This window comes from Ursus maritimus, unplaced genomic scaffold (genome assembly GCF_017311325.1).
Source record: "Ursus maritimus isolate PB19 unplaced genomic scaffold, ASM1731132v1 scaffold_13, whole genome shotgun sequence".
NCBI lineage: Eukaryota > Metazoa > Chordata > Mammalia > Carnivora > Ursidae > Ursus > Ursus maritimus.
In genome coordinates, this window is record NW_024423675.1 from 34,057,565 (window position 1) to 34,071,781 (window position 14,217).

At 41.0% G+C, this 14,217-nt stretch overlaps 1 protein-coding gene across 16 annotated transcripts in view; it reads left to right on the top strand.

The window, feature by feature from the left end:
* The window catches only part of NCOA7 (nuclear receptor coactivator 7), a 153,458-nt gene that overhangs the window by 66,172 nt on the left and 73,069 nt on the right, over positions 1 to 14,217 (top strand). For 14 of the 16 annotated variants that reach the window (XM_040627764.1, XM_040627762.1, XM_040627758.1 and 11 more), the window contains one exon: positions 11,979 to 12,199. The exons of 1 other annotated variant lie outside the window; for it this stretch is intronic. In XM_040627764.1, coding sequence (XP_040483698.1) covers positions 11,979 to 12,199 — 221 coding nt within the window. Of the gene's footprint in view, positions 1 to 10,188; positions 10,241 to 11,978; positions 12,200 to 14,217 lie in introns of all 16 variants that reach the window. One more of the 16 variants, XM_040627770.1, reaches the window with a different exon arrangement.

Sequence of the window (14,217 nt, forward strand, 5' to 3'; positions counted from 1 at the left end):
ATACTCTTATTTCCCTCCAGAGGCAATTTTGAGGAGAAATATTTGTATTAAAGAAGACTACAGTTAACCCTTGAACAACACGAGTTTGAATGATGGGTCCACCTATACCCGGGTTTTTTTTCAGTAAATACAGTACAGTACTGTACATGTATTTTCTCTTTCTTATGATTTTCTTAATAACATTTGCTTTTCTCTAGCTTACTTTGTTGCAGGGATACAGTATAGAACACATGCAACACACAAAATATGTTCATTGACTGTTGATGTTATCAGCAAGGCTTCCAGTCAATAGTAGGTTATTAGTGGTTAGGTTTGGGGGGAGTCCAAAGTTACACATGAATTTTTGGCTGTATGGGGGTCGATGCCGCTAACCCCTGAGTTATTCAAGGGGCAGCTGTATTTTGGGGGGTGGGCCAAAATGGGTGAAAGTGGTCAAAAGGTACAGACTTCCAGTCATAAAATAAATAAATCCTGGGGATGTAACATACGGCATGGTGACTATAGTTTAATATTTATCGTATATTTGAAAGTTATTAAGAGAGATCTTAAAAGTTCTCATCACAAGAAAAAATTTTGTCACTGTGTGGTGACAGATGTTAACTAGACTTATTGTGGCAACCATTTCACAGTATAAACTAAAATCCAATCATTATGTTGTTCACCTGAAATTAATATAATGTTTTGTTCATTATATCTCAAAAAAAAAAAAAAAAAAGATGCAGGGCAGTTCCATGGGGTTTTGGAGGTCAGAACTGGGACCTGACCTGCTTGCATACTTCCGGTGATGGGGACACTACTTCATGGAGCAGCCAATCCCATTATTGGATTGCTCAGTTGAAAGTTATATATATATATTTTAAAGATTTTAGGTATTTATTTCAGAGAGAGAGAGAGCATGAGCAGGAGGAGGGGCAGAGGGAGAGAGAGAAGCAGGCTCCCCGATGAGCAGAGAGCCCTATGTGGGGCTCCATCCCGGGACCCTGGGATCATGACCTGAGCTGAAGGCAGACACTTAACTGACTGAGCCACCCAGGCCCCCCCCCCCGAAAGTTATATTGAGCTAACCTTTATTACTCTATGGCTTACTTGCCTTCATTAATATGTTCTCTGGAGTTCCACAGACCAAATCTCACTCCCTCCTCACCTATAACTGAATGAAATGGGACACCAAAGGGTATCCTTAAGGAAGATAAAAAAACAAAACAAAAAACTAAAACCAAAGAATAAACAAGCAAAAAGAAGCTGATATTATTCTCATAGTTGATCCATTTTGACATTTTCTACTTTTCTTCATGGAGCTGTTAGCTTCAAATCATAGAGCAGTGCTTTTTTGCCTTTTTTTTTTTTTTAAATATCCTCTGTATGTGAATGGTTCCTGTACAGTGGTTCATGTATCCATAGTTCTGAGTTGGCCTCTGGACTTCCCAGGGATGGAAGCTGCAATGAAAGGAAAATGTACTCAGTTGTGAGGGAGCACAGGGAAGTGCAGTCTGGGGAAGGTTTAGTTTGGATTTAAAAGATTTTTTTAACCTCAAAACTGCTTCAGCACATTTCCTAATCCAGCTAAGTGTAAACCGTACGAGCCCGACCGAAGCTTGAAAACCATGTGATCAGGTTTTTGCTTTTGTTTTACCGTAGAAGTATTGGAGGGTTCATCGTATTTTCAAAGCAGGTCCCCGCAGATGACACAGACAGCCACGCCTAGAGTTGAAATCTTTCCTTCTTTCCAGCCTGTTCTCCATCGCAGCCCACTTGATTGCCGGGCATATCTCCCCCAAATAGTTCGTAGAATTTCCAAAGTCCAATGAATTTTATTTTAAAATCAAGATAAACATATAAGCTGTAAACACTTGTAGGAGTGGACCTGGGAGGCCCTGAGGCTATTGGCTCACACCTAGCTTTGTGAATTCCTGCTCTACCACTTAACTATGCCCTGTTGATGTGGAAATGTTGGCGTTTGGTGCCAAGGGCCCAGAAAGAATTCTTGAGACATCTTTGGTGCAAAAAAAGTGGTTTTATCAAAGCATGGGAACAGCATCCATGGGCAGAAGGAGCTGCACTGGGGTTGTGAGGAGTGACTGATTATATATGATTTTCTATCCTGTGTGGGGAGGGTGATGTTAGGGTTCCAGGAACTGGAGTCTGAGGTTTCTGGAAATTGCATTTTTTTGGTAAATCATTAAGACAGTTGCAAACTGATGGAGACTGTGTCCTGCATGACTGTGATCTCGATCAGTTAACCATTTGTTCTTCCCTTTCTTTTTCTGGAGCAGCTAGGAGAGCCTGAAGAATGTCACATGTATCCCACCTGGGGGAGGGGTGTGGGGTGTTAGCTTATGGTTTGCCTTCAGCTTGCTCTTTGCTCCCTCATCATCTCCCCCTGAAACAGTCTTGACCCTTAAATCTTTAAGGTTGTTGAAGGCGGAAGGTCTCCCCTTCCGTAGCTTCTTCCTGCTGAGTAGGGGCTTACAGATGTCCCTGCGTATGGGTCAATATTGGTCAGTCGGGGAACACATAGCGGAATTACAGAAGGTGGGGACAGCTAAATGCAACTTGGACAAGAAGTATCTCTGGGCGGTAGGGATCATCTGTGGACGTGAAGTCATTGTAGATGGAGTCTCAGCACCAAGCAGAGAGGCATGGAAAAAGGCAATGTATTAGGATTAATATGGCTATGAGAATGAGAAGTCCAACGAAGAGACCCTTGATAGTTGACCGTGGTCCTCCCCCAAACCCAGGAACTTAATCACTGAAAGAGAGAGAAGGATTTTGTCTAGCCTTAATTTGGGTATTCAGATTTTTCAAATAGCCCTGTGACATGTTTGTGATAATCTGAAATATATACATAGCATTGCATTTTAATAATGGCCATGTACCACCTTGTGCTGCTGTTAAAACATCTAATGCCATTCTGTTGTGTAGAAGTGTTTTATGCCTTTGAGTTCTTTCAGTGTTTAATAGAGAAATGCTATTTGGAGCGTCACTGAGGGCTTTGACTGTGTCCTTACTAAGAGCATCCGTGTGCCAAATGACATCCTCCAGTCCTAAAGAGGGAACAGAGCTGGACGCTAGTGGTCTTATGAGTAAAACACAGAGCATGCCCACTGTTGTTTTAAATTTGGAAGGTTGGCTGTGTTGGTAATGGCGCTAATAATGTGTCTGTGCATCCAGGCAAAACCCCGAGTCCAATGGCCTCTCCAGCCTGGGGGAAGCCACGGCCGCAAGGTAGAGCTGCCTAGCCAGTGGGTCCTGTTCGGAGCTACCATCTAATCATAGGCCTCCTCGAACTGGTTCAGTCAGGATATCAAGGGCTGTTTGGTATTTTGGAGGGCCGCCTTTCCAGATGATTGGGGATGCCAGGCAAATATAAATAGTAATTGATTTTAAAGGCCTGAACTATTTGCTGAGCTATTTGTGCAATAAAAGATGGCCCATTGTCACTTTGTAGGAACCAAGGGAGTCCAAATCTAGGGACAATTTCTCTTAGCAAAGTTGTCACGTCAGTGGCCTTTTTACCCAAATAAGTAGCCTGGTATAAGCCCTGTATTACTTTCCATTGGTTATTTTGGGGTATAAAGATTTGTCCCCTTATTATTAACAGGCCAGTCCGGTGCATTTTTTGAATATCGTCGTTCCTGGGCTAAGTGAATTTTTTGGTTGAAGAGACTGGAGTTATGGACTTTATTGGAGTTAATATTTATTTATTTTGTGCTACCTGCTTGCCTGCACAGTCGGCCAAATTGTTTCCTTTAGGTTCTAAGGTCATACACCCTTGATGACCTTTGAGGGGAATTACAGCCACCTCATAGTAGGTGTACGGCTTCAAGAAGAGTCGTAATTTCAGGCCCATATTTGGGGAGTTTGGGCTCCATAATCCCTTTCCTTCCAAATTGCTCCATGGGCATGTAGGACTAGGAAGGCAAATTTAGAGTCAGTATAGATAATAATTTTGAAGCCCTTTGCCAATTGTAAAGCATGAGTAAGCACTATTAACTCTGCCTTTTGGACACAGGTATTTGCTGGGAGGGCTTTGGCCTCAACAGTCTCGAGTTTGACTGACTAGCATACCGAGCTTTTCTTGTCCCCTTTTCCGTGAAACCAGCGCCATCGGTAAACCAACTGTTGTCTGTCTTTCAATAGGGGAATCTTTTCAGTCTGATTGGCTAGAATAAACACGATCAATAATCTCTGAGCAGTTAGGTTTTAACACGGAAGTACAATGGTCAGGCCCAGGCATAGGGTAGCTGGGTTTAAAGTTTGACAGGTTTTAATTATTATTTCAGGTGTATCTGTAAGCATAGCCTGTTATTTAATAAGTTGGTCTCCCATCATCCGTTGGTGGCCTTTGGTCTCTAAGACACTCTGGACCTGATGTGGAGTCATTACAGTCAGGAACTGTCCCATAGTGAGTTTTGAGGCTTTTTCTACCAGGAGGACTGTTTTTGCTTGGCTAAATCCTCTTTTTGCAGTTTTACATTAATAGAGATACTTCCCAGGACAAATATGATTAAGGAATAAATCCATCAAGAAACTCTCTTTATTTGAGGTCTAGCCTTAACAATATCCTAATTACAAGGAATCACTGGCAAGTGGGAGAAGACTTGTCTCAGGAGAATAAGGGCATCCCAAGTGCATCATCCAGTCCAGGGATAAGGAAAGTAGGGTCATCCATTCTCTCTACGAGCCCAAGTTAACCCCAAGGAGTTGGATACGCTCTGGCTTTTAAGGAGTGGTTTTGTCGTCCCAGCCACATGGAATTGGTCAAGGTGATAGTTGAAGGCCTGGACCTAGGGTACGCAGTCCATTTGCCCTGCCTCCTGCAGAAGAGATCTAACTGGTAGGTCTGCGTACTGAGGCCATGCAGTGCTACAGGAGGTCAGTCCTTTATTAAATTTTGCAATCCGAAGTGTTTTCGGTGGGTTAAAAGGCATTCCAAAGGAGAGTCCTTGAGAACTAAAGAAGAGAGAAGATCCCGTGCTCTTAGAAAAGTAGCGAAGGTTGGGGCACCTGGGTGGCTCAGATGGTTAAGTGTCTGCCTTCGGCTCAGGTCATGATCTCAGGGTCCTGGGATCGAGCCCTGCATCAAGTTCCCTGCTCAGTGGGGAGCCTGCTTCTCCCTCTCCCTCTACTGTTCCCCATGTTCCCCTTGCTTGTGCTCTCTCGCTCTGTCAAATAAATAAAACCTTAAAAAAAAAAAAAAAAAAGAGAAGGTCCATTACCAAGAACCATCCACACCCCTCGACTCCTGGGTGGCATCCCACACAGAATATGTCAGAGGTTCCCAGTGTCAAAGCAACCCAAGATGTCCTTTGAATGAAATCACTATGATCACTGCCCTGCCATTAAGGGCCCTGGAGGAGGGACGTTAGCGTCCTCCCCCCCGCCCACTTCCCCATCACATTCTAGACTGCAAAATGGGTGCCGAGGAGTGGACTGAGATACTGTGCCTTGTCTTAAAGACTGTGCCACAAAGGCCTTGCCTTATCTTGCCTTGAGGTCTGTGCCTTATTTTGCTTCGCATTTAAGAACCCACTGATTTTAACCCTTGGAAAACACTAGAAAACTTTTACAAGGGGAAATTACCCAATTTTGTAATTTAAGCAGTTAGTAGGGGACATCAATGGAAAACAGTAAAGATAGAAATCCATGGTGGCCTAAGCGACATTCCAACACATGTAATTCCTTACAGCTGACTTCCCTAGGAAACGGTCCCCAGTTGGGTTTTAATTCAGTCGGATACCGGTTTCAGCTGGCTCCAGGTGGGGGTCTTGTGGCCAGACTAGAGATGTGGAGGAGATCACATTAGACCAATGAAGAGGAAACCTTACATGGGAGTCTTAAGACTGGCAGCTGTCCTGGTGACTTAGGTGGCTGTCCCATGCCCAAGACAGACAACTTTGTGTAAGGACAGGAAGAAAGAGAGGGCATCACGTTTCTGGGTCTTATGACGACCATTCTGGCTAGGATACTAACTTCCGGCCCAAAGGCAGGCATTCTCCTCCCTGTAGAGTAGCCGTGGGCTGGAGGACTGTAGCCTGAGCAATCGATATGAAGGTTTTCCAGTAGGACCTTCCTCCTTGAAAAGCCCCTGAAATGAAAGTAAAGGAAGAGAAAGTACTCACCAAGTTTGCCCCGAGGCTCAGAGTCCAGATGAGAAGACTGAGCCCCACGTTCAGATGCCAAATGATGTGGAAATGTTGGGGTCCAGAGCCCAGGGCCAAGAAAGAATTCTTGAGACATCTTTGGTACAAAAAGGTGGTTTTATTAAAGCACAGGGATGGCACCCATGGGCAGAAGGAGCTGCACTGGGGTTGTGAGGAGTGACTGATGACATAAGATTTTCTATCCTATAGAGAGGGGAGGGTGATGTTAGGGTTCCAGGAACTGGAGTCTGAGGTTTCTGGAGATTGCATTTTTTGGTAAATCATTAAGACAGTTGCAAACTGATGGAGACTGTGTCCTGCATGACTGTGATCTCCATCAGTTAACCATTTGTTCTTCCCTTTCTTTGTTCTAGAGCAGCTAGGAGAGCCTGAGGAATGTCACATGTATCCCGCCTCTGGGGATGGGGGTTGGGAGGGTGTTGTTAGCTTATGGTTTGCCCTCAGCTTGCCTTTTACTCTCTCATTGCTGTGACCTTGGGGAAAGGCCCTAATTTTTCTCAGCCTTTCTTTTCTTATCTGTAATAGGGAGATAAGATTGCCTACCACTTTGGGCTTTTGTGAGGGTGGGATAATATTTGTAAAGTACATAGCATGGTATCTGGTTCATTAGTCAACTCAATAGTAGTTTCTGTTAGAAGAAAGCTCTTTCGAACTTTCCATAATATTTTTTTTTAAAGATTTTATTTATTTACTTGAGAGAGCACAAGCGAGAGAGAGCACAAGCAGGGGGGAGAGAGAAGCAGGCTCCCCACCAAGCAGGGAGTCGGTCGTGAGGCTCCATCCCAGGACCCAGGGATCATGACCTGAGCCGAAGGCAGATGCGTAACTGACTGAGCCTTCCAGGCGTCCCACACAATAATCTTTTTTAAAGAGCAAAACTTGATTTTTAAAATTTGGCAATATGTGTTAAATTATTCTTATGGTAGGGAAGAGACTTCAAAACCTAAATGCTTTAAAAAATATTTTTCTGCCTTGCTAATATTTATATGTGGTGTAAAATTCGAAAGGCACAAAAGACTATGGACTCTGGGACAAACTGAGGACTTCAGAGGGGAGGGGGCTGGAGGAATGGGATAGGCCCGTGATGGGTATTAAGGAGGGCACGTATTGCATGGTGCCCTGGGTGTTATACGCAAGTAATGAATCATGGAACTTTACATCAAAAACTAGGGATGTACTGTATGGTGACAAACATAATATAATAACATATTATTATAAAAAAATTTAAAAAATAAGCAAAAAAAAAAAGCACAAAAGAGAACACAATGAAAAGTAATTTTTCTTTTTCTGTCTTTCCCCTTAGCCACTTTTGCCAGAAACTCACTCTACCATTTTTTTCATGTGTAGTCTTGTAGAAATATTCTGTGCATATACTAAATAAGTTTAAATATTCAATGACTTCTGTCTTCACCCTTCCCTCTAGTCTCTTGCTGAGAGGGCTAATGTTGAATCAGTGGCTCCAAGTCAGTACTGTCCAACACTTTCTGTGATGATAGAAGTGTTCTATATGTTTGTCACCTACTATGGTGCCCACTAGCACGTAAGTCTGTTAAGCTCTTGAAATGTGGCTCTTGCAATTGAAGAACTGAATTTTAAACTTTTATTTAATTTTAATTAAATTTAATAACCACAAGTGGCTGGTTAGAGGTTCCCGTATTGGACAATGCTGAGCTCAGTATTTATGTCTATGTCACATACTGAGTACAGAGACACATGGACCTCAAATTGTGGAATTAGGGAAAGAATCATATAGAACTACTAATTTACTATTAGTTAAAGAAGTCTATGGTTTAATACATTTTAAATTATATGTGGCAAATATATTTTCTTTTTAAATCAAATATCTAATTTGGAAGATGTGAGTTTCTTTTTGACACATGCTGCTAATTAAGAAAATGGTGAAATACGGGGCGCCTGGGTGGCACAGCGGTTAAGCGTCTGCCTTCGGCTCAGGGCGTGATCCCGGCGTTGTGGGATCGAGCCCCACATCAGGCTCCTCTGCTATGAGCCTGCTTCTTCCTCTCCCACTCCCCCTGCTTGTGTTCCCTCTCTCGCTGGCTGTCTCTATCTCTGTCGAATAAATAAATAAAATCTTTAAAAAAAAAAAAAAAAAAAAGAAAATGGTGAAATGGCATGTTCGTAAGAGAGCCCTGGCTGGGGGAGCAGATCTCAACCAAATCAGAACAGAGCCCTGTTTATTCGTTCATTCATTTGTTCATTCATTCGGGAAATACCTCCTGAGTACCTCACGTGTACCATGGAAAAGCCCTGGGAGTATGGCATTTTAACGAAACCTGACAAATCCCTGTCCTCAAGCTTTCGCTCTAGAGCTCATGAAAGCCTCCTCTCATCTTCAGATTCCTCTCTGTGTTTCATTGCCCTGGATGTCAGACTCAGCAGCAGAGAACCCTGCAGAGACAAAGCACGGAACCTGCTCAAGGCCCAGGCTCTGATTGTTGCCAGGACCCTGAACTTACTTCCTTTAGGAAAGGAAAAAGCTTCAGAGGAAAACAGTTTTCATTCAGCTACTAAAAATGCTTTCTTTAGCAGTATCTCCTTGTTTATTTCTTCAGTCTGCTAATAACTCTGGGTTGGGTGCCATTTTTAATTTTAAAATTTTAATTTAAAAAAGGCAAGAGATTCCAGAATAAGTCTTCTAACATTCCTTTTTGGTAGGGAGGGGACAATAAACAGCTCAGAATCATTACCTCAAGCCCCTCTGCCTCATTCTTCTGTGCTCGGGAAAGGTGTGCGGGGTCTGATTTCCTTAACTTCTGGCTTTCCTGTTATCTCTCCCAAATATTGACTGCCTCTTAGTGTTAGCATTACATTTGATGTAAGTACTATGCTTTTTACTCTTCTCCATTTTCAATATTTTTGAATATGAACAAGTAAAAATTTCATAATAAGAGAATAATTATCTCATAGAAAGTCTAGAGAGATGATGAAAACCTGAAATGATTCAATGGGAGCAGAGATCAAGAAGAGAAGGTGAATTTGCCAGAGGAAAGGATCTAGGAGACACAACTGATAGGGCTTGGTTATAGCAGTGAGAGGAGATTGAATAATAAAACTTGTTTTATGTCATTATGATCTCTTTTAAAGAAAGATAAATGGAGCATAACAAAATAAGGGTGGGTTTTGGAACTTGTATTCACATCTACCAAATATAAATATGTCTCATTGTTTACAGTCATTCATCTGCTGAACGTGATTTGCTAAGTATTTTTTTGGTCCACAGTATAAATGTACATTTGGGGTCATTAAAAAAGCTTGGTTTATTTTCTTGGGTAACCTTTTGTTTTCGGTTTACCTTAATTGAGTGATAACAAAACCTTTTTGTGAGAATGCCTTACCATGATAGATACTGACTTGCAGAACTACAGAGAAGGCTTACGTAGGAACGTTTGAGGAGCATTGACTATACCACATAAGTCCGATGGCGGTTTTTCCCTCTTGGACCAGGCATTAAAAATGTATTCCCTGCTTTGAAGGAAGGATTTTACAGTGGGCTTCTCGAATTCACATCTGATTTCCAGTTAGAAGATCAGAATGTTTTAGTCATGTCGATAAACTCCAGAGAAACAAATTCTCATGAGTGCGCCAGTCAAAACAAAAGACGTCGCTGATTGTAAAATTAGTGAAGTATTAAATTGGATTCTGTTATCTGCTAAACAAGTTTGGTACTACTATTTTCTAACTTTTTTTTTTTTTTGAAAAAAAATTACTTTTGGCTGTAAGTGTTGACAGTAATGATCTGTGCAGAACAGGGGCAAATGAATAAAACAATGTATCCCATTTTGTTATTTCCACATGTGAAAATCAGTCTCTAATGAGATGTCCTTAAACAGTGCTGCTGTTCATCAAAACATGTGCCCTAGATCTGAAGGAGTTTAATTATCATGGGGGCCTTGAAATGAGGACATTTAAATCAACTTAAAGTGGAAAAATCCAGAAGAGGAAGAAGCAACATATTTCAGGCTGCATAGAATTAATTTTTGACTCCTCTTTTCTCTCCTCCTAGAAGGAATAATTTTTGGAAGTGGGCAGTAAGGTTCATCTCAAGCATGTTTTTGGTAAGCTGTTATATCAGAACAAGATCAGTCCGTCCATACCGAGCTTTTTGGATAGACTTCCCTAAGCGAAGTGCTGGTTTCTATATGTTATCTAGGTTACTGCATACTAATTTCAGCCTCACACAGTAATCTTGATTAAGAGAGAAATTGTTTTATTAAGAACATTATCTGACTCAACATTGCAAAGAGCCACCCACTCTTACCAGAAATAAAAAATAAATAAAATAAACAGATTAAAATCTGAGGTTAGAAAATAAAAACACGTCTGTTGAATAGAAGTCCTTTTTATGAGTTTTGTTTGGTTTGTGGTTTTGTTTTGTTTTTAACAAGTAAACATAAAAAGATAGCTACACTGAGAGATGGGGAGTTTATTCATCTATGATTTTTGTCCAGCTATCCTTTCTCCTAGGCCATATACTCATTTATTAGCCAATGAAAATCTAAGAACATGGCTGCTAAGTGTTCAATGAATTACAGCCTAGTTGAAATATTTTGTTAGAATATGACACCTTATTTCCAAAGCTGAATGTGTCATGTATCCTTAGTTCTCATGTCATTATATGATTTATGATGGGTTATTTTGCTACTTCTGTTTCTGTTTGTGTTATTGTTGACATAGATTATCTCAGTTGGTCCTAATAAAGGACCCTGTTAAATAAGGGTCTCTTATTTAACAAGGGACCTCTCCAAATTCTTAAATGGATTTGTTCAATGTCACAAAGCAAAGAAGCGGGAAATCTAACCTTAGTTCCTTTGTTGTCCTATAGGTATCTCCTTTTTTTCCCAAAAACATTTCCTTATCCTTGCCCAACATCGAATTGTGTAGATGCTCAAGAGAGCAAAGGAACTAGACGCATACGTGTAAGAGATAGCTGACCATGTGTGAGCAAAGGGAGTGAGCGAAAAGAGTCCTAATTAAAAATGTGTCCATAGAAGCAGACTGCCGCATATACTAGAGGCCAGCACCTTGTTCTTTACTTTCTGGTAAGGTAAAGGCATCCTTCAGAAGGGCTGCTAAGTACAGAGAGACACATCAATTAGAGTGACACATCAGTTGGAAAATATTTTGAGTTACTGCATTTCAGCAAAGCGTAGTAAACTTAGGAGTAAGGAATTAAGAACATCAGATATGGTTAATGTATCAGTCAGCTAGTATCTCAGTGATCATAATGATAACTTTATATAGTGTCATTATGGCATTTTCTGTCTCAGGGGTTGCCGCTCTTTCTTCAGGGCCACTGTCATATGTGTAGAGGAAAAGAATTGTTCAGACCTGAACCAGTTCGCCAAACTTTTTTACTCAGTGTGTGAATCAGTTATAAAGGATTTATTTTTACAGATGTGTTTGCCCATTGAAAACCAGAAACTAACTCTCTCTGTTTTTTTAATTAACACTGCAAACATGGAAGCCATATATTTTGATTAAGAAAATGTTCATCATTTAATAGCCTATAGAAGAATCTAGTTTTTCCCCAGGCCTGGAGGATTTCATAATAATTTTCTGAGACGTAAGTATTGAGGTATATAAAGTTGAGGAAATGCTACAGGTCTCCATGTAAGAATTTTTAAGTGATTAGAAAGGAAAAAAATTAACAGGAAAGTGTGATTAATAGTAATGTAAAGAAAGTGCTTTCTATATCAGTGAATTAGTTTCTGAAAGCGCAACAGCATGAAACTAATATAATTCCTCCTAGAAAATCATTTCTCCAATGTTTTTCCCTTTTTTCCTCATTCCTAGATTGAAAAAGAAAAAACAAGCCAAACAAAATGCAGAGACAGCCACAGCTATTGCTACAAGGACCCATCCTGGAAAAGAGGATGCTAAAACAGTCATTTTAGAACAAGACAAGTGCAACATTTCTGTAGAAGAGGAATATATTACTGATGAGAAAAAAAAGAGAAAAAATAATCAGTTAAAGGAGATCAGGCGTACAGAACTAAAGAGATATTATAGTACTGGTGAGTATCGGTGGCAATACTGCAGTATTTTCCTTTTAAAAATCTATAATGGGGTGCCTCGGTTGATCAGGTGTCCGACTCTTGATTTCGGCTCAGGTCATGATCTCAGGGTTGTGAGATTGACCCTGTGTTGGGCTCTGCTCAGGGTGTGGAGACTGCTTAAGGTTCTCTCTCTCTCTCCCCCTCTCTAAAAAAACCCCCAAGACAGAAACAACTGGTAATTTTTAAAAGACTATTAATTTATAACTGCTCATCGTCATCATAATAATAACTAGCAGTTTATTGAGAGCTCTGATGTACCACCCACCCTTGTTTTATATACATAGTCTTGTGTGAAGGCATGACAGGGACATAATTTGGTGTGTCTCATTTAACTTTGTGTTTCCAGGATCTAGTACCTAGTGTGTGCTAATAAATATCTATCCAGTGGTTGGTCACCTTCCCTGTATGAGAAATATTTTTGTTAATGTATATAGACATATCCATAAATATATTGCTAGAAATGCCTGAACTGTTTGGCATCAGCTGGGCAATAGAAAATGGTAGAGACGTGGCTTAGCATCCATCAGTTAAAAAAAACAAAAAAAAAACAAAACCACGACTTGGGAGTTTTAGTTAAGGGATTTTTTTTTTTTTTTAAGGAAGTTCTAGACCCACTGTGGGGCTCAAACTCTCAATCCCAAGATCAGGGGTTGCATGCTCCACCAACTGAGCCAGCCAGGCACCCCTAGTTAAGGGGAGTTTTAAAATAAGTCTGCAATATTATACAGTTTCTCAGAATATTCATTGCATCTGATACCGCATTAACCAGAGTAGCATAGCTAGCATGATGGAGATGATAACCGTGCTTTACTGCTTTACTGGGATCATCCGTTTCACACCTCCTGCTCCTAGCACATGCAGGGCTGGGGTGTATTCAGAAGAGAGTGCAAAGAAAGGGAAAAACCTTGATGTGGCACACAGGGTACAGTGTACTAAGATTGCTAGGCTAAGAGACAAGACGGTGTCTCTGAGAACGGACTGCAGGACAGTATGTGAAACGGGCTCTTGTAGCAGATTCTTCCGGGGGCCCCACATTTGGTTGCAGTTAATGCCAAAGTTACTGGAAGACAGATCTTGTCTCCATGTTTAATAGAACTTTCTAGCAGTGCTCATCAAAGATAAAATGGGCCGCCTCTGGGCTGCTAATAAGTGTGGTTTTGCAGGCATTGCCCCAGCAGAAGGCAGCTGAGGTATGTGCTGTGGAGAGTGTGTGGTTTGCAGCAATCCGCATGGGATTATACCATGTATGCGCGATAATGTGATTATAGCATGTATTACATAGCTTAACGGTATGTAACCTCAATCTCAAGCCACTTAGTATTTTATAAAAAGCTGTAACTGTCACCTATTGAAAGAAACTTCTGTGTGATTAATAGACTTCCCTTAAAATTTTAAGTATTGAGTATTAGCCCTTTTTTCCACAAAGAGGAAGAGGATTAAAATCGCATTTCTCATCTTTTTCGTATGATTTGTGCACACTGGAGATTTGAAAATGTGTGGTTTCAAATAGTTGTACAGCTTAAAATATTATCTTTTTTTCACCTTTATTGTAAATGCTGTTGCTTAAGAAGTATTTTAAAGTGGAGACATTTTGCCCTGTAGGGTTTCCCTGCACGAGGCTGATAGCGTCCTGTCGACTGTGGTTTCCTTTAGTCAGGATACTGTACTGACTGCAGACGCTGTGTTAGGATAGCTTTTTAACACGCTGCGCTCTGTCGCATGCGCCATGCTTTGAATCTGAAACAATACTCTTCACTCTCCCCTTTCCCTAACCAGCTCTCACTTGACCACAAAATCAGCTCAGTCGTCATGTCTCTTGGGAAGCCCTCCCAGTCCGTGGCCGGCTTAGACTTTCCTGCATTGTCATTATGGATTTATTTATCTGCTTTTGTATTTATAGACTGTCATCACGTGGACCCTGTATTATAAGCTTGGTGTAGTGTCTGAGTTACAGGTGTTCCTTAAATGTGCATCGA